The sequence below is a fragment of the Triplophysa dalaica genome, chromosome 13 (assembly GCF_015846415.1).
Source record: "Triplophysa dalaica isolate WHDGS20190420 chromosome 13, ASM1584641v1, whole genome shotgun sequence".
In the NCBI taxonomy this organism is placed as follows: Eukaryota; Metazoa; Chordata; class Actinopteri; order Cypriniformes; family Nemacheilidae; genus Triplophysa; species Triplophysa dalaica.
The window spans coordinates 23,248,579-23,260,784 of NC_079554.1; the positions used below are offsets into that span (position 1 = coordinate 23,248,579).

The following is a 12,206-nucleotide window of genomic DNA, read 5'->3' on the forward strand; positions in this document are numbered from 1 at the left end:
TCAATGAGCCATCGGAGGAAAAACCTACGACATCAAAATCAATCTACACAAGTTACACATTAGCAGTAAGGATCAGCAACAAGCACACAGACTTTCTCTCCCAGAGTCGTGGAGTGAGACAGGGCTGTAGTCTAAATCCTACACTATTTAACATTTACATGAATGAATTATCTGGAGCTCAAGAACAGTCATCAGCTCCTGCTGCCATCTTACTAGACACTGAAGTGACATGACTTCGGTTAGCAGATGATCTGGTGCCGCCGTCCAACCCACAGAAGAGGGTCTACAGCAACATCTAGACCCCCTGCACACCTTCTGTCAAACATGGACCCGATCAGTCCACTTTAAAGTCTCAAATCATGATATTTCAAAAAAAGGCCCAGACTCCAAAAACAATATTTCAGTTTCAAACTACACAACATGCCCCTAGAAAACACTCAGAACTACACATATCTTGATATAAACATTAGTAACAGAGGAAACTTAAACAAGGCTGTGAATGACCTGAGAGACAAGACACAAAGAGCTTTTTACGCCATCAAAAAGAATATCAAAATTGACATCCCAACTGGAATCTGTCTGAAAATAATCCAATCAGTTCTAGAAGCAATGGTGCTGTAGGGCACACACACAGTGTAAACATTTGTTTTATCATACCAATAAAGCTTCTTTGGATCTTGAATCTTGAGAGAGAAAGAGAGAGAGAGAGGAGAGAGAGAGAGAGAGAGAGAGAAAATGAAAGTAAAATATAAAGTAAACTAAAATACAGAAAATACAATCTGATCTCTACACTGTTTGAGATGTAAAACACACACTGAACGCACACACACGCACACCAAACACTCGCACACAAATGCACATCAAACACTTTCACACAGAAACACACACAAGTGCACTCGCACACAAACGCACATCAAACACACACACACACACACACACACACACCACACCCGCACCACACTCACACAACACATGCACACCAAACACTCACACACTCACACCAAACACACACACACACGCATATCAAACACTCGCACACACCAAACACCCGCACAACACCAAACAACCGCACACACACCAAACACTCGCACACACATTAAACACTCGCACACACACCAAACACTCGCACACACGCACATCAAACACTCGCACACACACACCGAACACTCACACCACACACTCGCACACACATCAAACACTCACACACACACACACGCACATTAAGCACACACACCAAACACTCGCACACACACGCACATCAAACACTCGCACACAACACCGAACACTCGCACACAAAACACTCGCACACACACCAAAACACTCGCATACACACCAAACACCCGCACACACACACCAAACACCCGCACACACCAAACACTTCCACACCAAACACTCACACACCAAACACTCGCACCCACATCAAACACTCGCACACACACGCACATTAAAACACTCACACACCAAACACTCGCACACACACGCACATCAAACACTCGCACACACACACCGAACACTCGCACACCAAACACTCGCACACCAAACACTTGCACACCAAACACTCGCACACACACATCAAACACTCACGCACATTAAACACTCGCACACACACCAAACACTCGCACACACACGCACATCAAACACTCGCACACACACACCGAACACTCGCACACAAAACACTCGCACACACACCAAAACACTCGCACCCACACTCACACACCAAATACTCGCACACCAAACACTCGCACCCACACACACACAAAGCAACTAGTGGAGAAATAAAGTATCATAAGCAGCTGCTCCCTCCCTCCGTCCCTCTCGACCCAAGCCTTCACCTAAAATAATCACTGTTGCCATGGTAAAATACATGATGTCATGTGTACACTAAAGACTAACCTGACTGACATCACATGGGCAAAGTCGTGCTTTTCAAGTGTTGTCTTACAGCCTAAAATAGATGTGGTGTTGAACAGAGAACCTGACTTCATAGAAAGACTCAAATACACAAACCTTTATACAGTATTTACTACAGTACATCACACTGTTCCTCATCCTAACTCAAACCCTCCAGTGTGTTACTGAGACATGATGACATCACACACGCTCAAGTGATCACTCATGTTGTGCTGACAGATATCCTGGCAGAAATAAAAAGATATAAGGTGTATAAACTCTGACAGTTAGCTTGTGTCATGTTGATGTGATGTATAAGCAGAACACCTACAGCCAGAGACACTGACAACACTGTCAATGTCCTTCAAATATTCTACTGAACCAAGATGGCCGCACGCCGTCTGAAGCGGCTGATCTGTGACTGCTTCTTATTCACATACACATGCTCCAGTGTGATGATGATGATGAAAGAAACCCAGTCGTCTGATTTCAATCATCACTCAGTATTTGACCTCTAATGTTTTATAGCGGTTTGACTGTGTTTATGATGGACGTGTAAAAGCAGGCAGGCCAATATAAAACTGGTGAACAGAGACAAACATGAACACAAATCTCAACTTGTTTGAAAACATCTACAGAGAAATGAGTTTTCTTCTGGAACGTTACAGGATGAGCTATAAATGTCTCTCTGATGTGTATCTGTCTCTGGATCTTTATACTACATCTGTATTTCTCCATCAAAAACATTCTTATTCAATAAATAAAACCTCCACATGTTGTATATAACACATGTTGAAATATTTCAGCAGCCATGTTTTAAGGATCAAGAGAGCCACATCTAAACCTTTGACCGGTAGTGTACATACCAGGGAACAGACACAAGCCATGACATCATCACATGACATCAGTGAGCAGTGACATTACCTCATCAAACCGGTCAAACACGGCTCCCTCCAGCAGGAACTCTGGAACACGTTTCTGCCAGTTGAATTCGTATGATTTGGTCATGACTGTTCACGGACCTGAAACTGACAAACATGTGATGATCACACAAAGCATCCGATCTGAGCTGTAGATGGACACAGAATAACTTTGTAGAATAACTACAAAATCCTCCTTATAAGACTGTGACCAAGACGACGAGGTGTGAAGAGACGAGACAAATATATTCCACTGTCAAATAACATCACATACTAAACAAACTGAAGAAGATAAAGATGATGATAAGCACTTGTTCTCTCCTCCTCCGTTATTATCATACGTCACCTCTTCCAGTGAGATTTATGGGAGTTTTGCTGTAGTGTTGTGTTCAATGTTTGGAGTTGTGACATGACTCTTGTGTGTCGATCTGAAGACGTGTGAGTTTCTGCAGTAGATGAGATTATTAAACCTGTATTTTAGTCCCCTGATACATTCCATTTCAAACACCAGCGACACTTTAATACCCAGAAGCCCCTGCTTCATAAACGCAGTCCAATTACTAAAGCGCACGAGCTGGGACATCATGTCACATGACAGTTCAGAAAAAGGTAAAGAAAACACCATGTGATTGCTCTCTATACCTGTATGATGTGACTTGAAATACAACAATCACCTTTAAAACACCTGCAAACTTCTGAATGAACTGAAGAGCTCCAACATGGACAGACAGTTTTAGACAGTTTTAAAGTTCATAATTAAACTTCGAACAGAATCAGGATCTGCATTAGCATAATGAATATTTCATCAGCACTGACCAATCAGAGCGGAGAAAAATACCCCAGCACACACAAATACATGATACATCAATTCCAGAATCTAAATAAACACAGGAATAAAGATGACATCAGATCTATGTGAAACCCTACACACACACATTCTTAAGGCCTGACAGTGTGTGTGTGTGTGTGTGTGGGTAGAAAATGTCCCCACAGATGGCAATATCCAACATCCTTGTGGGGACATTTTTGGGTCCCCATGAAACAGGTTTATAAATCATACAGAATTAACTTTTTTGAAATGTAAAAGAGCAGAAAGTGTTGTGTGATTGTGAGGTTTAGGGGTAGAGAATATGACACACAGTTTGTACAGTATAAAAACCACTGTTTCTATGGAATGTCCCCATAAAACATGGAAACCCAACATTTGTGTGTTCGTATGTGTGTGTGTTTGTGTGTGCACTTGCATGTGTGTGCGCCGGGTGTGTGTGAGATCGCCTGCACCTATCTACTGCAAAAAGAGTCACCTTGAACAGGAAGTTAAACATTGAAAACTCTGAAAACATGTATGCACACACACAACACACGCACATAGCTTTAGTTTTAATCTTTTCATTGACTTCAATAGTTTGTATAGTTTAACAACAGAGGGAGGTTGTGTTTGTGTATGTGCGTTTGGAAGTGTGTTTTATCAGTCAACAGTCACGTCTGATGGAAAAGACAGACTTCAGCTCTTGACAGAATCCTGCTCATTTCAATAAATAAGTTGAAGATGTGTTATAGAAATACTTCATTAAGAGTGTCTGCTTGGTAAGATTCTCAGTTACCCTTCAACTGTAATGTTTCATTCAGACCACATGACTTCAATAAACCCCATCAGAAGTGTCAGCAAACACAACCACTTTACTCTTATTCACGTGAAAAAAACTTCAGATACACAAGGAGGCCTAAAGCGAACTGCCCGAGAGGCAGGAGATCATCTCGCCCTTGATTTTATCTGATTTGACCAAACATGGTGAAAACTCACAGACACTGAAGCCCTTTCCTGCCGAAGAGCAGAAAAACACAAGACACGTGAATAATGAATGACACACGGTGACCCCGACACACAACCTTACACTACAGATACACTAACTGCTGTCCACCTCATCCTCTGTGTGTGTGGAGAGAGAGATAAGACACACACACACAGACAACACACACAGAAACTTACAACACACACACACACACGCACACACAGAAACTACACACACACAGAAACTAACACACGCACATAGAAACACACACGCACAACAGAACACACACACTCACACACACACACACACAGAACTCACACACACAGAAAAAGAACTCTAACACACACACACACCACACACACACGAAACTTACACGCACACAGAAACTCACACACACAACACACGAACACAGAAACTCACACACAGACACACGAACACAGAACACACACACAGAAAAAGAACTCTCACACACACACACACACACACACAGAGAAACTTACACGCACACAGAACTCACACACACAACACACACACAGGATACAGAAAAAGAAACCACTCACCACAACACAGAGAAAGAAATAGAGAAAGAAAGAGAGAGAGAGAGAGAACAGGAAGAGATCAGGAGAGAGAACAGAAGAAAAGAGAGAGAGAGAGAGAGAGAGGAGAGAGAGAGAGAGAGATACAGGAGAGAAGAGAGAGAACAGGAGAGAAGAGAGAGATGAGAGAGAGAGAAAGAGAGAGAGAGAGAAGAGAGAGAGAGAGAGGAGAGAGAGAGAAGAAGAAAAAGAGAGAGATACAGGAGAGAGAGAGAGAACTGGAGAGATACAGGAGAGAGAACAGAAGAAGAAGAGAGAGAGGAGAGAGAATACAGAGAGAGAGAGAAGAAGAGAAGAGAGAGAGAGAGAGAAGAGAGAGAGAAGAGAGATACAGAGAGAGAGAGAAGAGAGAGAGAGAGAGAGAGAGAGAGAGAGAGAGAGAAGAGAGAGAGAAGAGGAGAGAGAGAGAGAGATACAGAGGAGAGAAGAGAGAGAGAGAGAGATAGGAGAGAGAACAGAGAACAGAGAGAGAGAGAGAGAGAAGATAAGAAAGAGAGAGAAAAGAGAGAGAGAGAGAGAGAGAGAGAGAACAGAGAGAAGAGAAAAAAGAGAGAGATACAGGAGAGAGAGAGAGACAGGAGAGAGAGAGAGAAGAGAGAGAGAGAGAGAGACAGGGAGAGAGAGAGATACAGGAGAGAGAGAGAACAGGAGAGAGAGAGAGAGAGAACAGGAGAGAGAGAGGAAAGCTCCATAATTCCTTGTTATCTCTGCCCAAATATGTACCAGTAACAACAAATTCTGTCCTTCAAAGCCCAACAGAAAAGGCAAGAGGAGAGAAAGACACAGAAATAGAAAACTGCCTTTTAGAGTGAGCGAGTGAAAGCAGTAAATCACTCTAAGAGTCCACATCATCTGCACTTATATGGCACAATAATGTTCATGTTTATGTGACACACGCATGATAGAAGATGTCACGTGATGTGAGTCCAGGTCACTTCAGGTGAACGTGTGAGAATTCTTTTCACTCTCCAGAGATGCCAACGCTTGTGCCATACGTCAGTTTTATTGACTCTTTTTATCTCATCTCAACAAACAAGCAGCGCACAGATGTTGGACATCTCCATGGTAACCCATCCAGGCCTTAATAGCCTCTGTTGTGAAGCAGCGAGGGACCATGACTTCCAGCCAGTGTCTCTGGGTAGAATCTGGGGATTTCCTGGTATTTATAGATCTACTCACACGAGAGCGTTCTTCCCAGAGCATCGGCTGAATGAAAACAGTGGTGTCTCTCTCTTAAGAGCAGCTATGAGGAGTCCTTATCTGTCCCGTCTGATCAGACACATCACATCAGATCCAGCTGATGCTTAATCAGTGATGAGGCTTGTGTAAATCATCAATAACCAACATACACTCACGAACAGTATGCATGAATATCAATGTGGAAGACTACCTGTATCTGCGACTGAGACCTCATATTAAATCTGTTATTTTACCTTTTCAAGCCAACCACGTGTTAAAAGGGACTTCAGAAGCTGATAAGTGTTGTGTTGAGAGAGAGACGTGGTGAGCTGTGAGTTCAGAGCCGACAGAAGACAGACACACTAATGCTGTACGTCTGTTGGGTCTTGAGCTCATTTCAGAGTCCTTTAATTCACTTTACTAGCAAATTTACAGGAAGAAATGAGACATGTGAACGGAGGAGAGGTGTTTCTTCATCTACTGTAGTGAAATGAAGAGTCTTACCCGGACAGAAGATGAAGTAGAAGTGCAGACGACAGCTCTGGAGGACTAACCTCTGAAAAACACAAACAGACATCTTCACAATCCTGATGATGTCAAACATTTCACACCTTATTCAGTCTTTGGCCACTTCTGTTCATGATCTGATGAGGTTTATCAACGAACTGAACCAGTGAGCGTAACTAAATGGATCATCATCTCTTCACACTCTCATCACATCTGAATCCTCTTCATGACGAGGAATGTGTTTCTATGGTAAAGCTTCTCGTGATGTGTGTATGTGGCAGGACGTCTCACTCACACAGAGCCAGTGCGATTCATGGAAATCTTAAATCATCCCATCAAATCTCTTTCTCTGCTCAATCCACGTAATGTGTTGTTTATTTTTAGACGTAATGCGTCCATCAGGCGAGGTGATAAATATTCTCTGGTGAAAAATTAATCCACACAACATCAAAACCCCTAAACATGATGATGATGAACAACACATGCAAGTGATGCTGCCTGAAACATCCTCCGTTTAAATGATTGATTCCTTTAAGAGTCCACGATAAAAACTACACACACAAACACACAAAAATCATTCTCTCAATTCACATTCAAGTGTGTGTGTTGCTTCAAACACATGTATGACTACATGTCTTCAGTGTGTACTTTTATTTTGTACGGACCAGACCAACATTTTTATTAAATGTTTGAATCAGTTTGTTGTGTCATTTTATTGACAAATGTAACCCTATCAATGTAAATGCAATATCTATAGGCCTAGGATAAAAGTGTAGTTATAACGTTAAATGCCGCAGTAATTTTGTGCAGTTAATGTCTTTATTTGGCATCAAATCTGCTCTATCTGCACATTGCTATTTTACGATACTCATTTTTTAAATACTTTGCAAAGTGAATGAACGTCTAATTCATTTAGAATCCACAGAGAACATTAACAATCATTGCATTGTATCATTTTATTGTCGTTAAAATTTATGAAATATAATCTATGAACGAAACTAAACCGTTTAGGAAAGTGATGGACGCTGCAGGGGCAAACAGCGGCTTTATTACTATTCAGGAGATGAGAATACGCTTCTAAAACATATTTGGAAGTGAACTTCTGCTCATTTAGGATCTGTCATAAAGACCCACATTAAAGCGTGTTAACATCACAAAAAAGGATTTATTGTTTTTAATTAATTGACCGCCCCTAAAAATAGAACTAATCTACCATAATCTCCACTTGTAGATACACTGAATACAGTGACCGGATGCGACTGCGCCGCGTCGAGGAGAAGGCAGAAGACCTTGTGCAAGTAGTCCATCGTCACACAATAGAGATTTCTAGACTTCAGTTGTTTTTATTCTGTGTTGGCAACACAAGAAACCTGTATGCTGTGATAGTCCTACACAACTGTACACGTCTAATTCTGAAATCAGCAGGCAGGTTTCAATTACAGGTTTGTATGTAAGCAATGTGTCTACATGTCAATTAAAACAATATCGCAGAAAGACTGTGTATCCATTCAATGATGTTATGGGATGAACAAGTATTTTGAGTCTTCTGGCGATAAGTCATTCTGGCCGTACAGTACTTCTTCTTTGTGCGTTTTCTGGCAGGTTGCAAACCAACATAAGTGCCACACTGCCCCCTACTGTGATGAACGAGTGAAGAGAAATGTCTTTATTTCCTATTTTATGTTCATATGACCTCACTGTTCCTAATAAATCTCCATACTGCACTCGCTCATTTCCAGCCATCATATAAGTTATTACTTAATGTGAATTCCTTACATTCTATATTTCCAAATGTTCTGCCAAAACATACCGCCGATGGTCATGTGACTTTTTTTTTACACGCCACATGACAAAAAGTGTTTCCATTGCAGTTTTGAGAAATATGCCCTTATCTTATTGCCTGAAAAAACACCACATACGAGCGTGAGAACTGTTTTGCGATATGCAAAAAGGCGTTTACATTGAGCGCATTTTCAATGTGCTATTTTAAAATGTGCATTTTGAAGGTTAATGGAAACCTGGGGCATGTTCAAGCTCAAACCGGTGCGCTACGTTTTGCTACGGTTTCCAGGTTGAACGACATGTTTCTTGGAAACGGTTTGCCACGGGGTTTGAGACACGTTTTCTCTTGTTTGGTGGGTGTGTCCAGAATATCAGCCCAATCAGATCGCACAATGGGTCCAAGGAAAGTCTTTCAAAAGTGTCTGCTGCAGCTCTGTAATTGAAGATATTAGAAGTGATTTATTTTACAGTATTCAACACGTATTTATACCATTTACATTTGACATTTATGCATTTGGCAGATGCTTTTATCCAAAGCGACTTACATTGTAATGTCCTATACATATATACATAGGTATGTGCAATCCCCTTGGGTCAAACCAACAACCTTGCGTTGTTAACACAATGCTCTTACCACTGAGCTACAGGAAAGCTGAACACCCTCTTGTGAAGACGCAGGAGCTGAACTATGGCAGCTGAGAAGGCCATTCTTTCTCTTCTTTTTGAAGAGTTTTTGGAACCTGATGAAATTGGTATTTCCTGCTTTCCTGTAGCAAGGTGGGAGGAGCATTGTGTTAACAACGCAGGGTTGTGGGTGTAAACCTCTGAAAATGGTTTTGGTGTAAATTGTTTTTGTTTCCTTTATACAGCTTATTTTTTCATTTATGAATGTCCTTCAGAAGACTTAAAAATACTTAAATGTTTTTCAGGAAGTTAAATATATCTTTTTTTACATCAAAACCATTTTCAGATGTTTACACCCACCTGACTTTAAATGAATGGTGTTGACTTTGTGGGCAGCACTGAATGTTTCTATCTATTGTGATAGTTGTGTATGAGTCTCTTGATGGTCCTCAATGTAAACAGATGAATCTCAACATCATACAGTTACTGCTGGACATGAGTCAAATATACACAAATGCTGAAAAGGCAAAGATTGTGGAGGACCTGGATGATTTTTCTTAAGATCAGTGGACAGTCTAATGACTCATGACACACAAGAAACCCTTAAACAACTGTGACTAAACATACAAACTGTCATTGATTGTTTAGGTGACATCATACAGTATTAAGAATCAGGGGCGTCTAAACTTTTGCACAGAGCTATTTTGAGAAATGCTGTTATTATTTAGTGTGAACTTTATGTTAACATTTCTTTAGTGAAATTACTTGCTCAGGGCAGGACTAAATAAAAATTAAACCTTCATTTCAAAAATCTTCTTATTTTTCCAAAAGGTTCAGCATTTTACAGATTCTGCAAGGGCTGTGCAAACTTTAGCATACCACTGTATGTATAAATGTATAGAATAATGCAATGTAAGTCGCTTTATATAAAAGCGTCTGCCAAATGCATAAATGTAAATGTTCAACCGCAGCAACGTCTCCGTTTAAAAAACGTTTTGCAACGTTTTGTCAAATCTGAACGCAGCCCTGGCTAGTGTTTCACTGCAAGCCAATGAAACAGATCCTGTACTTTGGTCACGTGACCCTGAAGATGAGCGCGCTACGTCAGAGTCCGACTACGACTTGCACGGCATCCCACATTGACATGATGAAACACCATCACAGGTCGTTTCCCATGTTTCCCATGTTTCCTATGTTTCCCATGTTTCCCTGCAAGCGCGGATGTTCACATGTCACGTTTTGAGTAATAGCACAAAGGTCGACAGTTTAATTGGAAGTGCAAATTACGTCCACACGTGTCTCTCCCTGCAGTGCCCAGAGCGAGAGCGAGTTTCCAACAGGGGCTGTGGAATTAGAAATGCAGATAATAGCTTTTGGGGTTGCACTGTTCTGCGGTATTTTTAGCCGAAAATACCGCCCAGGAACATCGCTGCTCAACTGAGATTGAACACATACAGGACAGAGTGCAGAGATAACACGAAGACTGGACATATCATCTTAATGACTGAAAGAGTTTCTGCAAAAGTATCAAATAGACAATGAATCGTTTTTTTATTCAAATGTCAATTCCTCTTATCAGCTCATGTGTGTGCATTATCGGACAGAAATTATGCATGTGTTAACTTGTGATCTGTTAATATCTCATTCAAATTCTATTAAATAAGGGCTCTGGATGTAACCAGAATGGTCGCAAAAGCGATCTTTTTTTTATAAATTATTATTAAATGGTGCGTGTGCATAAAAGGAATGTTTGACCCACCAAAGATTTGAACATTAATGTTATTTATGAGACGTTGTTTATTAGTGCAGGAAAGAGCTTGTGCACTACCTCCGTCTCCAAACTAAAGTGTGCGTTTGACTTCATTGGAACAGCATTAAAGCATCGCAGGACAGACTGCTCCATATGCTTTTAAAACACTCTCACGGAACATTGATGTCATATTCCAATCGTTTGCCATGTCCTAACAGCTGTGAATAACGAACAACATGTCAATGTCTAATTCGCGACCTTATGACCGATTCATTTTGTTGAAACAACTCATACATCAAACACTGAACCCACGAGACTCACTGGCTGAATCCCAATGGCATACTTCCTTACTATAAAGTTGGCAAAACTATAGGCAGAATACAGACAATAGAACCATCATTAGCAGTTTATAGTCAATAAATGCGTTTCTGTTACAAAAGAACATGCCATTGGCATTACATCACTTGATCACGTCAATATGCGTACGACGTCTGATCGCATTCATACTACACCCATTCAGGCAAAACAGTACGTACCCATTTAACCCTCGTTAAGTAGATACTTACTGAAATTGAGTTCATACTCATTGAGAATGCCCTTCTTTAGGATTCAGCCCCTAACTGAACCCATCAGAACACAAGCGTGCTTACACCATTGAACAAGAGTGGTTGGTAAGATTAAGTATTCAAAGTTTATTTATGACAATGTGTAATAAAGTTCAATAACTTTTTTTGTGCTAATTTTATTAATTGTAATTTTATGTGGAAAAACTAAAGACTGATATCTAAAAATAAGGTCTGGCAAATGAAGGCCGGTGGCAAGATTACAGTTTAGGGCAATAAAGGAGGATTGTGAAGAGTGACAGGATATATTTGTGTCAGATCAATTCATAGCCAACATATAAATTGAAAGAAGTTCTAAAACTAAATAATAACAACTGTACAAAATAACAAACAACATGTTTCTTTGCATTTATTTGGGGTTTATTGGGCTTACAGTTCATGATTAGGGTACCTTTTTTTGGCCTTTTGCATCTTTGCATGGATAGGAAAGTGGAGAATGAGACAGGAAATTATGGGATGAGAGAGAGGAAATCGGAAGCCGGGAAAGGACCCCGAGCCAGGATTCGAACTTGTGTCGTGTACCGAGCCTACTTTACACTAGT

At 40.8% G+C, this 12,206-nt stretch overlaps 1 protein-coding gene across 1 annotated transcript in view; it reads right to left on the bottom strand.

The window, feature by feature from the left end:
* Nucleotides 1-12,206, bottom strand: part of LOC130433993 (1-phosphatidylinositol 4,5-bisphosphate phosphodiesterase beta-4-like) — a 40,081-nt gene that overhangs the window by 24,758 nt on the left and 3,117 nt on the right. Inside the window, 2 exon segments of the mRNA XM_056763802.1 lie at nucleotides 2,815-2,918; nucleotides 6,883-6,934. Of these exon segments, the coding sequence (XP_056619780.1) occupies nucleotides 2,815-2,898 (84 nt within the window). The 5' untranslated portion in view covers nucleotides 2,899-2,918; nucleotides 6,883-6,934.